This window comes from Coffea arabica, chromosome 11e, assembly GCF_036785885.1.
Source record: "Coffea arabica cultivar ET-39 chromosome 11e, Coffea Arabica ET-39 HiFi, whole genome shotgun sequence".
Lineage (NCBI taxonomy): Eukaryota > Viridiplantae > Streptophyta > Magnoliopsida > Gentianales > Rubiaceae > Coffea > Coffea arabica.
In genome coordinates this window covers 48,986,006-49,001,613 of record NC_092331.1, presented here as the reverse complement: position 1 = coordinate 49,001,613, position 15,608 = coordinate 48,986,006, and the positions used below count along the sequence as shown (strand labels likewise).

Below are 15,608 nucleotides of genomic sequence, written 5' to 3'. Positions count from 1 at the left end.
GCAAGCCTAAAGAAGGAGATATGTGACATCAAACAACACCTAGGCGAGTCTCTCTATGAATTCTGGGAGAGGTTTAAAAAACTGTGTACCAAATGCCCTCAAGATCAGATAAGTGAGCAACTGTTCATCCAATATTTCTATGAGGGACTACTTTTCAGGGACAGAAGTATAATCGATGCTGCAAGTGGAGGGGAATTGGTGAACAAAACTCCTCGAGGAGCATGGGAGTTGATTGAAGGGATGGATGAGAACTCACAGCAGTTTGGTTCAAGAGAGGGCATCACGACGCGTAAGGTAAATGAGGTAGAAACGTCCTCTATCCAACAGCAACTCTCCGAATTGACGTCTTTCGTACGACAACTAGCTGTGGGGAGTGCCTCACAAGCCAAAGTGTGTGGGACATGCACTGCCGTGGGCCATCCTATGGAAATGTATCCGCTGGTTCAGGAAGAAACTGCAGAACAGGTGAATATGGTTGGCCACGCGCTCGCGCCAAGAAAGCAGTACGACCCATACTCAAGTACCTACAATCTTGGTTCGAGGGATCACCCCAACCTTAGCTATGGAGGGAATAGGCAGTCTAACTTTGTGTCAATTAGACAGCAAGGGCACCCACAGCAGTACCGTCTTCATCCACCACCACTCCCTTCAAATTCAAGCCCGTCCATGGAAGAGATGATGAAACAATTACTTACTAATCAACAAAAGACGGATTCAGACCTGCAAAGCATGAGGAATCAACTGGGACATGTGCAATCATTGCAAAATCAAATGAATCAAATGGCCATAACGATCAACCGTTTGGAGTCCCAAGTTCAAGGGAAGTTTGTCATCTCAACCTGAGGTGAATCCAAAGAATGTAAGCGCAATGACCTTGAGGAGTGGCAAGGAAGTCCAAGGACCCGAACCTGTGATTTCTAAAGACAAGGACGAGAAACGGATTGAGAAAGAGTTGAAAGAGGAGGGCAGAGACAACAAAGATACAAAGGTACTCCCAAACCCAATTAGTACAGTTAAGACTAATCCACCTCCCTTTCCTAACAGGTTAGAGAAACTAAAGAAGCAAGATAAGGAGAAAGAAGTCTTAGAGATCTTTCGCAAGGTAGAGATCAACATACCCCTGTTGGATGCGATTAAACAAGTACCCAAATACGCAAAGTTTTTGAGGGAGTTGTGTGCCAACCACAAGCAATTGAAGAGGGATGGACGAGTTATAGTTGGGGAAAATGTTTCAGCAATTCTACAAAGGAAACTTCCACCAAAATGCGGGGACCCAGGTATGTTTACTATTCCTTGTAGGATAGGTAATATTTTGATCGGAAAGACCATGTTAGACCTAGGAGCTTCGATTAATGTCATGCCAAAGTCCATTTATGCTTCCTTGAATTTAGGCCCTTTGAAAGAGACTGGGATAATAATCCAACTAGCTGACAGGACCAATGCATACCCTGATGGATTGATTGAAGATGTTTTGGTAAAAATTAATGAATTGATTTTTTCAACTGATTTTTATGTGCTCGACATGGAGGATAAACACTCCCATGATCCGTCACCTTTATTGTTAGGTAGACCCATTTTGAGCACAGCCCGAACTAAAATTGATGTTAATAAGGGTACTTTGTCTATGAAATTTGATGGTGAGATTGTTCACTTTAACATCTTTGAGACCATAAAATATCCATCCGATTCAAATGTTAGCTCTATTTTCTCGATAAATGTTATTAACCCTGCTATACAGGAGGTTTTTGAAATTGAAGGCAGGGATGCGTTAGAGGTCGTCTTAACCAGGCACTTCGAGTCCGAGATGACCTCTGGGATAGAGTTGAGTGAAGAGCTTAAATGTGTGGTTGGATCGTTGCAAACGTTACCAACCACAAAGACAAGGTATGATCTTGCACCGATTTTCATACCCGAACCTCACCAAAGGTTACTTCCATATGTGGTGCAAACATCTGTTTTGAAACTGAAACCGCTGCCGAAACATCTGAAGTATGTATACTTGGGTGAAGGGGAGACACTTACAGTGATCATCTCCGCGGGTTTATCAAAGGTTCAAGAAGACAAACTATTTTGAATTCTTAGGAAACATAAGCAGGCGATAGGATGGACCATTGCCAACATCAAAGAAATTAGTCCCGAGTGTGTATGTATCGAATTCGACTCGAGGAGGGTGCTAAACTCGTGCGGCAGGTTCAACGAAGATTAAATCCTCTCATGATGGAGGTCGTAAAGAAGGAGATTTTAAAGCTGCTGGACGTTGGAATTATATTTGTAATATTAGATAGCCCGTGGATGAGTCCAGTACAGGTGGTCCCGAAAAAGGCAGGGATGACGGTGGAATCAAACCAAGAGGGTGAGCTCGTACCAATTCGAAAACCCACTGGATGGCGACAGCGTATCGATTATCGGAAGCTAAACGCCGTCATGAAAAAGGACCATTTTCCCCTCCCTTTCATTGACCAGATAGTAGAGAGATTGGCATGTCGAGCTTACTATTGTTTCTTGGATGGATTTTCAGGTTATTTCCAAATTTCCATTGCACCCGAGAACCAAGAGAAAACTACTTTCACGTGCCTATTTGGAACATTTGCATATCGAAGGATGCCATTTGGATTGTACAATTCACCTGCTACCTTCCAAAGATGCATGGTAAGTATCTTTTCAAAGTATGTTGAGAAGATTATTGAGATTTTCGTGGACGATTTCACTGTATATGATAAAAGTTTTGAAAATTGTCTAGATAACCTGAAATTAATCTTAGTAAGGTGTATAGAAACTAATCTCGTGCTTAATTGAAAAAAATGCCACTTTATAGTCGAACACGGGATAGTTTTAGGTTATGTAGTATCATCTACAGGTATCGAGGTTGATAAGGCAAAAATAGATGTTATATCTACTTTACCTTACCCCGCGAGTATGCCGGAAGTTCGTTCCTTCTTGGGTCACGCAGGTTTCTATAGAAGGTTCATCAAAGATTTCTCGAAAATTGGAGCACCCTTGTTCCAACTTTTGCAAAAAGATGTATCCTTCGAGTTCGATGAAACAGGTAAGAGGGCATTTGATAAGTTAAAGGAGCTATTGACCTCATCACCTATTATCCAACCCCTCGACTGGAACCTCCCATTTGAGATCATGTGCGACGCCAGCGACTATGCAGTGGGTGCGGTACTGGGTCAAAGAGTGGGAAAGGCAGCCCATACTATCTACTACGCATCTCGAGCCTTGAACGGAACTCAATTGAACTATTCAACCACCGAAAAGGAGCTCTTGGCGGTTGTTTTTGCCTTAGAAGAATTTCGATCTTATTTACTTGGTGCTAAAGTTATTATTTTTTCTGATCATGCAGCTTTGCGGTATCTGTTGACCAAGAAAGAGGCTAAACCATGATTGATACAGTGGATATTATTGCTAGAGGAGTTCAACCTAGAGATCCGAGATAAGAAAGGTACGGAGAATCTGGTAGCAGATCACTTGAGTCGAGTACAAGTCGTCAAAGATGAGCTCCCATTGAGAGAAGCATTCCCCAATGACCATTTATTTTCTATTAACTCATCTTTGCCTTGGTATGCGGATATGGTTAACTTTCTAGTCACTGACAAGTTTCCTACAGGATGGCCTAAGGCTAAGAGAGACAAATTGAGGAGCGATGCAAAGTCCTATATTTGTGATGGTCCTTATCTCTAGAAGCGGGGTGCCAACCAAATTATCCGAAGATGTGTAAGTGAGGTTGAATTCCAATCCATTCTAACATATTGTCACTCTTTTGCGTGTGGAGGTCACTTTGGACCGAAGAGGACGGATTGTAAGGTGGTAGAAAGTGGATTCTATTGGCCGATCCTATTCAAAGACGCCTACTCATTTTATAAGTCCTGTGATAAGTGTCAACGAGTAGGTAATCTCTATCATAAGGATCAAATGACTCAGACCCCAATGATTTTTGTTGAAATTTTTTACGTTTGGGGTATTGACTTTATGGGTTCTTTTCCTTCGTTCTTTGGTTTTTTGTATATATTGCTTGCTGTAAATTATGTTTCGAAATGGGTGGAAGCAAAGGCCACCCGCACTAATGATTCCAAAGTGGTTGCAGAATTCATTAAGTCTAACATTTTTGTCCGCTTTGGGATGCCGAGAGCAATTGTAAGTGATCGGGGTACTCATTTCTGCAACAAGACGATCGCTGCAGTTTTTAGGAGATACGGTGTCTTGCACAAAGTCTCCACATCCTACCATTCTCAAACAAATGGTCAGGCGGAAGCATCAAATCGAGAAATCAAGTTGATTTTAGAGAAGATGGTCCGACCTGATAGGAAAGACTGGAGTATGAGCCTGGAGGATGCACTATGGGCTTACAGGACGGCATACAAGACACTCATTGGAATGTCCTCTTACCGGTTGGTATTTGAGAAGCCATGTCATCTACCGGTCGAGTTCGAGCATAGAGCGTTTTGGGCGGTCAAATAATGCAATATGGATATCGAGGAGGGCGGAATTCAAAAGAAGTTGCAATTACAAGAGTTTGAAGAAATCCGAAATGAAGCATACGAGAATGCAGTGATCTATAAGGAGAAGAATCAGATCTTTCATGACCAACAGATCTCTAGGAAGACATTCATCTGTGGACAAAAAGTTCGACTGTACCACTCGAAATTGAAGTTATTTCCAGGTAAATTACGTTCTCGTTGGATTGGTCATTTTATTGTGACTAATGTCTTTGATTATGGTGCAGTGGAGATCCGGAGTTTGAAAAAGGAGAAGAAATTTGTGGTGAATGGTCACCGTCTCAAGCCGTATTATGAAGGGTTTCCGATTGAACGGGTAGAGATGATGCAATTGGAGGACCCGATTTGCTTAGTTTAAGCAAATTCTGGGTTAGATCTAGCCAAAAACATTAAAGAAAGACGCTTTTGGGTGGCAACCCAAATATTGGTTTTATTATTTTTTATTGTTCATTTCTTTCATTTTGTCGTTTCTCAGTTGAGTAATAGTCGATCTTAATATTTTCCTTCACTATGACCAGGAAGTGCAATCTTGGCGTGCCCACGCCATTTTAGTAATTCTTGAGGTCAGTGGATGTTTACCAATCTTGGCGTGCCCGCGCCATGTTAGTCAAATCTCAACATCTCGCGACATTGGCAGGAAATGCAATCTTGGCGTGCCCACGCCTTGTTAGTGACTCCTGAGGTCAGTGGACGTTTTATAATCTTGGCGTGCCCACGCTGTATTTAACAACCTAAAAACAAAAAAAAATCAAAATAAAAACATTTTCCATTTTACACCTTCAGTTTTGGTTCTCACAATTCGAATTTTGAAATTTGAGTTTGTAAAAAAAAAAAAAAAAAATCCTCAAAAACTATTTTTTTTTCTCTTTTCTTTTTCTTTCTTTCTTTCTTCTTTTTTCTTTCTTTCTTTCTTTTCTTTCTTTATTTCTTTCTTCTCTCCCATTTCCCTTTTCTCCTTTTCCTTCTTTTCTTTCGGCCATAACTTTCCCTCACCCGCCGATGCGACCCTGACACGATCCCTGTGGTTTTAGGGAAGTCCCGTTACCCTCATTCTTGCTTTTACTGTTTAATTGTCACATTGAGGGCAATGTGTGCTATAAGTGTGTGGGGGGGATTTGAATTCGACTGGTGTTTCTTTAAATTTGCTGCTTATCTTACTGTTGTCTTGATGAATCGACTGATGTTTCTTTAAATTTGCTGCTTATCTTACTGTTGTCTTGATGAATAAATGTGGCAACTCACTCTTCTATTGCTGGTTGTGATTTATCCTATGAATTTTGTTTAGGTGGCAAGCAAAAGCATGTTATCTTGGTGAATATCATGAGTTTAATGACTTGGTGCAAAAGCATGTTTCTTTAGATTGTTGTGTGGATTGGGCGATTGTGGACTCAGTTTTCCATGTTAGGAGATGATATGGGCCATGATCTTTAACTGTCTGGTATTCTGGTACTTTAATTGTGATTAATAAATGACTCTACTCCACTAGTGTCGTCACCCAGTAACCGGGAGTCTTTTCCACAAGTGTCGACTATCGCGTCAAAAAGTGGCGATATCTATGAGTAGGTAGTCTTGAACCTGTGAAGAGTTGAGTAACTGGACTCTTTCATCTAAAAATGTCAGAGTTCACGTCAAAAGACTTGAATAGCTTGGGACTGAGCATTTATTTAAAAAAAAAAGAAAAAAAATGTGTAAGCTTATGATCATGTTGGCCTGCCGATCCTTGTTCTTCAATGTTGAGATTTTAGTTGTCAGTTGACCCAATTGCTAATTTTTGCTATTTTTATTTCTTAGACGAGTTAGCCATGAAATGGACGAGTCTATGATTTCAGGAACTAACCGGGAGAATTATGTCTTGACACTTAGCCTCTAAACCTTGATTTTGGTGTAAACACAACTTGGCAATAGATGACATGAGAACTAGCCATTGTTGAGTTTAGTGTTCTTATGCTTGAGGACAAGCATGATTTAAGTGTGAGGGGAATTGATAGGGTGTCAATTGTTAGTAATTTTATTGTTAATTTTCCTCTTTGACCTCGCCAAATATTGCTTTAATTGTGACATATACTTATATCTGGTATTTGAACCCAATTTCAGAAAGTGGAGCAAAAACCTTCTTGAGAAGATTACTCCACACGTGAGAGCTTCTAAAAGCTTTACACAACTGGCCCACATGGTACAAAACCAACGGATTTCCTTTCCTTGTGCTGATGAAGAATTGAAGAATTGAATTGTTATGATGTAGTCCACTAGCAATAGGAAATAAGGAATTTGGCAAGCCAACATCTCAATTTGGTGGGGACCGCGAAGAATTAGTTATTGTCTAAAGATGGTGTGCCTTTTGTTTGCTTTCTTATGGTAGTAGGATAATTGCTTTCTTGTGGTCGTGTGCATTTGGTCAAAGGAAGCCCGACAAACAAAAGTTGGCTTTTGCTTTTGTTTTCGGTGGGATTGATTAGGTAGAAGAAGAATGGTTCTTTTGTGGACGTGGGGTGAAGTTTTCCATTTGGCTTGTTTTTATGTTTGCAAAGAACAATAGACTAGTTTCTCTCTACGGGGGAAAAGATAGGAGTTTTAGTTTTAAGAGAGGAACTTGTTCCTTCTCTTGTTTGTGGTGTGAGGGTTTTCTTCAAGAGTTATTTATGCCTTTGAATTCTATTAAATTTTGTGGGAACTTTCTTATGAGGCGTGGCTAATCTTCTCATCTAATCAAGGATCAACACGACGACGCAGTTCCAAATATCTATGAGATCGAATTAATTTTCATGTGTTCCTTAATTTGTTAATATTTGCATGTTTTCTATTTGAATTTTCATGGGATTATTTTGTTAATTGGATATCAAGGGTCCGATGTGCAATTTGACTTATTAATCTCCTGTCAAATTAATCAATTAAATCCGTAATTTTTTAATTGGTTAATATAAGTTGCAACTAGTATTTTCACATACTAGGGGAACATGCAATTTGATTTAAATAACCTTCGTAGCGTGTTATTAATTTGGGTTAGGCTTTTCTAGTTTTTAAGGCAATTAGGAAATTAATTCCTACAGTCGAACCTAGGAGTATTTCCTGTTTAAAAGTAATCAACGGTCGTACCTTGGTTATCAATAAATTAAGGAAAAATTGGTCGTCAAAACTTATCGGCGACTATAACTAACCTGTTAATAAAATTAAGTGAACCTTCTTTGCATCAATGATCAGATGAATGGACTATGTCTGCGTAGTTGTATCCTTGGCTAGAATTTATTTATTATTTATTTAATTTCTATTTACATTCATATTAATTAATCATTTATTTTTGGTTAAATTGTTTAATTATTTTTAGTTTCATTCTGATAAAAATCCCCCGTGTCCCGAACTTGAAAAGAATCGAATTTTTTCCAGTCCCTGTGGATTTGATCCTGCTCACTACTATACATAGAAAATTTATATTTTTCTCGAGCAGGTATTTATTATTGCACAGGCTCGACACCTGTCACTTTACCTCCTCTTTTTTCCTGTACTTTTAGGACATGCCCAAGCTGTATATAAGAATTCTCGGCATGGATCATAGGCAGACTAAATGGGAGAGTAGTGGAAGCTAAACTGCATTAGCAGAAAGAATTTCTATAGAAAGAATCAAATAGCTTTTTATGCTATTTAGATGGAATCAAATGAGGAAATCAAACAATAGTTATACCTTCCATTTGATCAGAGGAAATCAAAAGAAGAACTCTAATGCTGAGATTCTGCATTATCCTTAGATGTTGAAGCAAAATCGAAAGGACAGGCTATCTAATGTAGTAGCTACATTATAAGACTGTGTTCTATGTAGATTTTGATTATGGAGTTGAATTTTGTCAACGCCTACTATATTCCCACCGTGGCTGTGAGTGGCAAGTATTTCAGAACCAGGCGTCCAAACACCTGTCTCAACGTGACCTAGTGGTGTCTTGGTAATATAACTTTGCTGCTTTTTTTTTTTACTTTCTAATCTGTGCTACAACTGAAGAACCTGAGTTTTCAACCTACTTGGCTTACTTTTTTAGATCATAGGATTCTCTACACAAAATGAATCACACACAAACAAAATAAACCCGCAACCACTAAAAGTGCGATACTTTAATCTCCAATAGGACATGATATAATTACCACTGTCAATTAAAAAGACTAAATCTTATATACACGGACGTTATATGCATTATCACTATTAGATTTATTATACATGTATAAAAGTTGAATTTCACACTCAAATTTTGCATAACTATTATTTGTCCATAACTGACAGTATATACATTATCAGTGTAAAAGAGATTAATCCAAAAAAAATATGCAAACAAGCCTCACACTTCTAGCTTTCTTCACTCAACCAAAATGGCAAAACAAAGACTCACGTGCAAACCATAACCAAATGGAGGACGACAAAAATCACTGGAAAAGTTCCTTAGCCACTTTGTATATATGTACATGTCTCTATGTGTGTATATATATAATAAATAATTGAAAGTTCTATGTAAGGCTAAAGATGTGTACATTTGCCAATTATTTGAGTTCTATAATATGTCAAACAACTGTTGTTAACATTTACAATTTGTCGTATAAGCATTAACATCCTACTTAATTATTGGAGGAATAAGCTTGTACATAGAGAGCCATTGGATCGTGCATGACTTTTCCTTAAGTTAATATTTGCCCCTTGCTTTATAAAATTATTTCTGGTAGCCGAAATTTGAAAAAGAAAAAACAAAGGTCATTTATTAAAATTTATGAATAATAGTATTATCTTCATGGAATTGGGAGTACCATTCCAATAATAAATTGTGAATATAGGGCATTTGAACATTGAGAAGCTTGTCATACATCCACATTTTTTGTGATTATAGTGACCTGGTCTACGGATCAAAACATGGCTAGCGCAAGGGAGTGCCAAGGAAGGATGGAAGGGTTTAGTCACTATTTCCGATGGTATATTCATGTATGGATTGAAGAGGAATTGAAAGACAGAAGATAGTGCTAATGGGGGAAGAGCAACTTGATTTAATCAAAATTTTTTTTTAAAAAAATTGAATTGCTAAGTGAAATGGAGGAAAATTTTATGTCGATCATGCCTAATAATTGTTTCCGAACCAATGAAAAGGTTCCATGAGAACATTCAAGGGTTCCACCTGATTTTATATAACATGTCAAGTGGATTTCACTTAACATGTAAATTAGTAAGTGAGATCCTCGTATATCCACTTTGGAACTTTTCTATTGTTCCCGAATCATGTCTAATAGTTGTTTCGAACAGACATAAAATTCCTTGTGAAGCAAATGATAAGTTTTTTGTTTACTCTTCAACCCCAATTCAAACATTTAATTGTAAAAGAAAAAAAAATAGTAAATCAGTTCCAGAGTTTGGATTTTACTGGTTATGGCCGGTTTCATAAGCTCTATGAATCGTCCGACATATTAACCACTAAGGTGTTAAAAATAGGAAAGAGATGCCAAAATAGTAGTTGAAAAAGCAGCCAGCTTGAAGTTATAGCGTGGACTAAGTAGAAGTTAATTGTCAAATGAGCATATGAATCAACTTGGCCATAGCAAACATATACATGAGCTCTGAGAGCAACTATTAGTAGAAAATATTGATCTTTGACAGGCAAATTAAACTTTATCCTCCCGTGGTATAGCTAATTTTTACATAACCCCTTATAGTTTTAAAACCTATATATAATCCATTATAATTTGGATTAAAGTATCAAAGTGACGGAAATGATCATCCGTAATGGAACCTATAAAAATGTCGAAATTACTTTTGTATAAAAACTAAAGTAGCTGGAGTGACCAAAATATATAAACATATTATGTATGACACTCTAACCTCGTATGACTTTTATATTTTACCATATAACCCCTTTATGGTTTAGTGTTTTACCATATAACTCCCTTACGATTTTCAGTATATATACATAACCCCCTGTGGTTAATAAATAATTTTCAACTTTACATAGAGATATTTTTGATATTTCAGTTGACTCTGTTATGGATTGTAAATTCCGTTATTTTGACACTTTAATCCAAACTATGAGGGGTCTATGTATAGCTTTTAAAATCATAGGGGAATTATGTAAAAAAAAATACTAAACCACAGGGAATAAAGCGTAATTTGCCCATCTTTGACACTAAAACTAATGATTCACTACACTCGTAGTAGCATGAGTATCTTCCAATTGTTATCTACCACTTCTGTATATATCTCATTTTTCAGTCATTTAAAGAAATATGGGCACATTTAATTTTAATAACTTTTCCAGGGATATATTGTCCCTTTTCAATGCCAACATTTTTTTTTAAAAAAAAATTTCACAAACAATTATGAGAAATTGTTAAAAAGAGTAAATTGATTTGATATTATCATGATCGTTGATCCACAGGTTCATAGCATTTGGTAACTTCAGTTGATTTCTTTTTTCTTTTCCATTGGGCAACCATGTCATGTCCAGCTAATTTCTGACCTCTTGTAAGGTCAGAAATTAGCAGAGGTCAGAAATTAGCTGGACATGACCTTACAAGATATTGTAGAACCAAGAATCGAAAGTTGAATGTGACTTTTTTGTTTTTTCCTTTCAAAGCCAACTTCAGTGGTCTAATTTCTTAGAATATAGGTAAAAAAAAAAAAATTATCCGCCAAATGTAGCTCTGATATTCTCTTGATACAAAACTATAACTATCGTGCCTAATCAATACGGTAGCAAAATACTTTTTTTTTTCTAAAGTGTCAGGCTATCATGCTAATTGTGCACGGTAGCCAGCGGGCAAATTTTTTTTTTTTTTTCCAAAAAAATCGTCTGCCGTGCACAATCAACATCGTAGTAGGCAGCAGATAATTTATTTTTAAAAGTGTCAAACTACCATGCAGCGGAATTGATGATTCGGTTGTACACATTATGCTACACCGGTAAAATTTTTCAATCATTTCCTCCAAATAAAATAAAAGAAAAAAAACACTCAATCAATTAAATTTTTCTCCACTCACGGGACGTGGTCATTATTGATGGTTGCCTTGGGCATTTAACGTCATTAATAACTTCGTTGAAGGCGGCCCCTACTAGTCTCCCTACTAGAGCTGTTAAACTTCACGAGTAGCTCGAAAACTCGTTAGAGCTTGGCTAGATAAGGCAAAAATTAATGGGAAATTTATTTCATCGTCCCTTGCATTATTGGAAGAGAGAGCATCACAACCATTCCTTTTTCCATTGACCATTTGCCACTGTGAAGTCTTAGCCTGTCGGCTTAGGATAAGAATCCAAGACCTCCAATGGTTGGTTAAAAGAAATCCATGAAATATTTATTTCTCTTGTTATTTTAGGTAATGGCTAGTACAAAGATTATTCTTATTTGAAAATATATTAAGGGGACAGTTTTATAACTTATTACATAATTGATCAATGACCAATATTGAAAAAAAATATACAAAGAAAACAAAAAACTGCCCTTTTCGTTAATTGTAGGCAGCATGCGAGCCTTGCTTTTTCTGCTTGTAAAGCGCATTAATAGGTGATCGACAATAATTGTACTATCAAAGTGCCAAATAAAACTCATCCTCTATACTACCCCAAAAAAAAAAAATTGCATTATGGCTCAGAGTGTTGTAGGTTTTTTGATTAACCAGCTCTCAACCTTACTTTCCCAAGAGATCACACTTTTGGGGGGGCTTAAATCAGATGTTCAATTCATCAAAGATGAACTCGAGAGCATGAAGGCTTTCCTCGGAGAAGCTGAAGCAAAGGAAGGCAATGATTCTCAACTCCGAGCATGGCTAAAGCAGGTTCGAGAAGTTGCTTATGATACAGAGGATGTTCTCGATGATTTTACATTCCGCTTTGCTCGTGGCTACAAGGATGGATTCTGTGGAAAGGTTGGAAAGATCTATAACTCAATAAAGAATTTGAAAGCTCGCCATCAAATTTCTTTGGAGATAAAAGACATCAAGGCCAGAGTTGGAGACATTTCAGAAAGGCATCGGAGGTTCCAGTCCCAATATGGTACTCAAGAAAGAGGCTTCAGCCCTTCTCGTCAGGTGAATGCAGATTTTGACATTCGTGCTCAATCACTCTTCATTGAAGAAGCTCGACTTGTTGGGATTGATAAGCCAAAAGCAGAGCTCATCTCAAAAATCCTTGATGACCATTCCCAATTGAAAGTAGTTTCGGTTGTGGGAATGGGGGGACTCGGGAAGACTACCCTGGTGAAAAAAGTCTACGATGACGCTGCAGTGAAGAAACAATTTCAGAGCCATGCCTGGATAACTGTTTCTCAAAATTTTCAGTTCAGGGACATCATCAAGAACCTGATCCAACAGTTGTACAACGAAATCAGACAGCCGGTCCCTCCCGAAGTGGAATCCATGAATGATATTATGCTGAGTGAATTTGTCAGAGACTTCCTCCAAGAAAGAAGGTACATTCTTGTCCTTGATGATGTGTGGAGTATAGATGCCTGGGAAGCTATCAAATGTGTATTGCCTGACTGCAATACTGCTAGTCATGTTGTATTGACAACACGAATAGCCGATGTAGCTTCTGCGTCCTGTTTAGGATCACTTGACTTCATAAGATGGAGCCTCTTTCTGATAAAGAGTCTTGGACTCTGTTTTGCAATAGAACATTTCAGTGCAACTACTGTCCTCCAAATCTAGAAGAAGTTGCTAAAAAAATACTGAAAAAATGTGACGGCCTACCGCTTGCAATTGTTGCAATAGGTGGTGTTTTGGCTCTGAAGGACAAGGAAACGACAGATGAATGGGAGATGATTCTTCATGGCTTTGGTGGCGAGGCAGATGGCAGTGGTAAGCTTGACAGGATCAAAAGGGTACTCTTACTTAGCTACAATGATTTGCCTTTCTATCTTAAAAGCTGCCTATTATATCTAAGCATCTATCCTGAAGATTATTCAATTGATGTGGATCATATACTTCCAAAATGGATTGCACTAGGATTTCTAGAAGAGAAAAGAGGAATGAAAGGAGGAATAACATCCACTGATATTGCTATGAGTTATATGAAAAAACTCATCAACAGAAGCTTAATCCAAGTTAAATCCACATGGGACGATGGCAGATTGATTACATGTGGTCTTCATGATTTTCTGCGTGAAATCATTGTTTCAAAATCGAAAGAGCAGGACTTCACGACTGTAGCCACCAGATATTACACAAGATGGCCTGAAAAAGTTCGACACCTAGCAATCCATAACTTCACTGATAATCCACAAGAATTTAGTAGTTTAAAGTGTCTTCGGTCTGTGGTAATATTTGGGTATGAAGATCCTCTCACAGCTACATTTTTATCCAAGTTCTTAAGTGGTGATCCCAAGTTGCTAAAGGTGTTGGATTTGGATGGAGCTGAATTGGACAACATCCCAAAGCAAGTCTTCAAACTATTTCATCTCAGGTATCTTAATCTCAGTGGAACTGGAGTTAAAATTATTCCAAAATCTATTGGGAAGCTTCAAAACCTTGAAGTTATAGATCTGACACGAACCAATGTAACAGAGTTGCCTGTGGAAATTCTAAAGCTAAGAAAACTCCGCTCTCTTTGGTTAGGTGGATGGGGTGATTATTCAAATGAGTATGCAAATTGGGGCTGTAAATGTCCACTTGGAATTGGAAAGCTTATTTGTTTGGAGGAGTTGTATGGTATAGAAGCAGACAGTGATAGAATAGTAATGGAGGTTGGAAAGCTAACGCAATTGCGAGGATTAGCCATCACAAAGCTGAGAAGAGAAGATGGAAAGGAGTTGCTCTCCTCCCTCTTGAGGCTGAGTAACCTTCGAGATTTGATCATCTCCTGTATTGAAGAAGATGAGACCCTTGATCTCCAACATTCCGTCTTTCCAAAGCTTGGATTCCTCACACTTCTGATATTGAAGGGGCGTTTAGAGAGAGTACCACAATGGGTGACATCACTTCACTCCTTGAGAATGTTACGGTTGGAAAATAGTAGGTTGAGAGATGATGAGAATGTAATAGGCTCCCTCGGACATTTGCCCAATCTGGTATCACTTACTCTCCATCGTGCTTATGAAGGGGAGACATTATGTTTCAAGGTTGGAGGATTTCAAAAACTCCAGCGCTTAGAGCTTGGGCAGTTAAAAAGACTGAAATGGGTGAGAGTGGAAGAGGAATCAATGCCTAGCCTCAGAAAACTGCGCTTAGGTGATTGCAAACTAATGCAAGAGTTGCCTTCGGGCATCCAAACCTTGTCCGGACTTGAATCTCTTGGGTTTTTTGAAATGTCTGATGAGCTAGTGCACAAAGTACGGAATTTGGATAAACAAAGTGAAGATTATCAGACAATTTCTCATATCCCTAAAGTTTTCATTGGTCACTGGATTGATGGTCGGTGGGAAGGCAAGTTCCTCTAAGAAAAGAGAAGCTAAGAGACAACTCTCTGCAGCTTTCAACATTAATTGATTACTTGCTTTTCCTTTTATTTCATTGAGTTCTCGTTTACCTTTTCCTTTCTACTGCTTATTACATTTGTATCAAATCATATCAATTCCTCGAAATAGCTACAGAAGTTCTGATTGCACTCGATTTGCAAGAAATTAATTGTGTTCAATTCATTATCAAAAAAAAAAAAATCCAAACTACACTCGATTTCAGTTAGAATTATTTTCTTTTTACCTTCTAAATATTCAACTGGAATTCCTGGAAACTCAGAATTTCTTTTTATTTAGTGTTCAACTGAACTCTGCTTCCTTAAAATCAGATTCATTTAGCATTCAAAATCAGGTTCAGTAAAACTTCTATTTTAAATATTTAAAATTTCTATTTAAAATCAGGTTCACCAATTTGACAAACAAATGTACTATTGCAGAATAGAATTAAAGGAAAAAGGAAAAAAAATCTCACCATAAATAGATACACATCCTCATATGCTTATTCTTGTCATCTACTTCTGGTTGAGGAAATACCACAGCAACGGGGTCAACAAAGAAATTAACATGCTCCCCTGGCTTGACTTCAAAGTCTCTCGTATAGTTCCTTGTTGGCCAAAAAACCATCCTTTAGCATGCTAAACAAGAAAAAAGAAGTAAAGATGCTTTAGTACATACAATATGGTTGATTAGGAAGTCCTTTAGCATACT

The 15,608-nt window shown here is 37.8% G+C and overlaps 2 protein-coding genes and 1 pseudogene across 2 annotated transcripts; all 3 read left to right on the top strand.

Annotated features, from left to right (window-relative positions):
• The first annotated feature begins 868 nt into the window (after positions 1-868).
• Positions 869-2,074, top strand: LOC113718371 (uncharacterized). Its single transcript, XM_027243279.1, has one exon. It carries the CDS (start codon positions 869-871, stop codon positions 2,072-2,074), a length of 1,206 nt encoding a protein of 401 aa, XP_027099080.1.
• Positions 2,075-4,467: 2,393 nt separating this feature from the next.
• On the top strand, positions 4,468-4,857 carry LOC113718370 (uncharacterized). Its single transcript, XM_027243278.1, has 2 exons — positions 4,468-4,663; positions 4,727-4,857. Exons 1-2 carry the CDS (start codon positions 4,468-4,470, stop codon positions 4,855-4,857), a joined length of 327 nt encoding a protein of 108 aa, XP_027099079.1.
• A 7,197-nt stretch (positions 4,858-12,054) lies between these two features.
• LOC113719198 (disease resistance protein RPM1-like) lies at positions 12,055-15,049 on the top strand (annotated as a pseudogene).
• Positions 15,050-15,608: the final 559 nt, after the last annotated feature.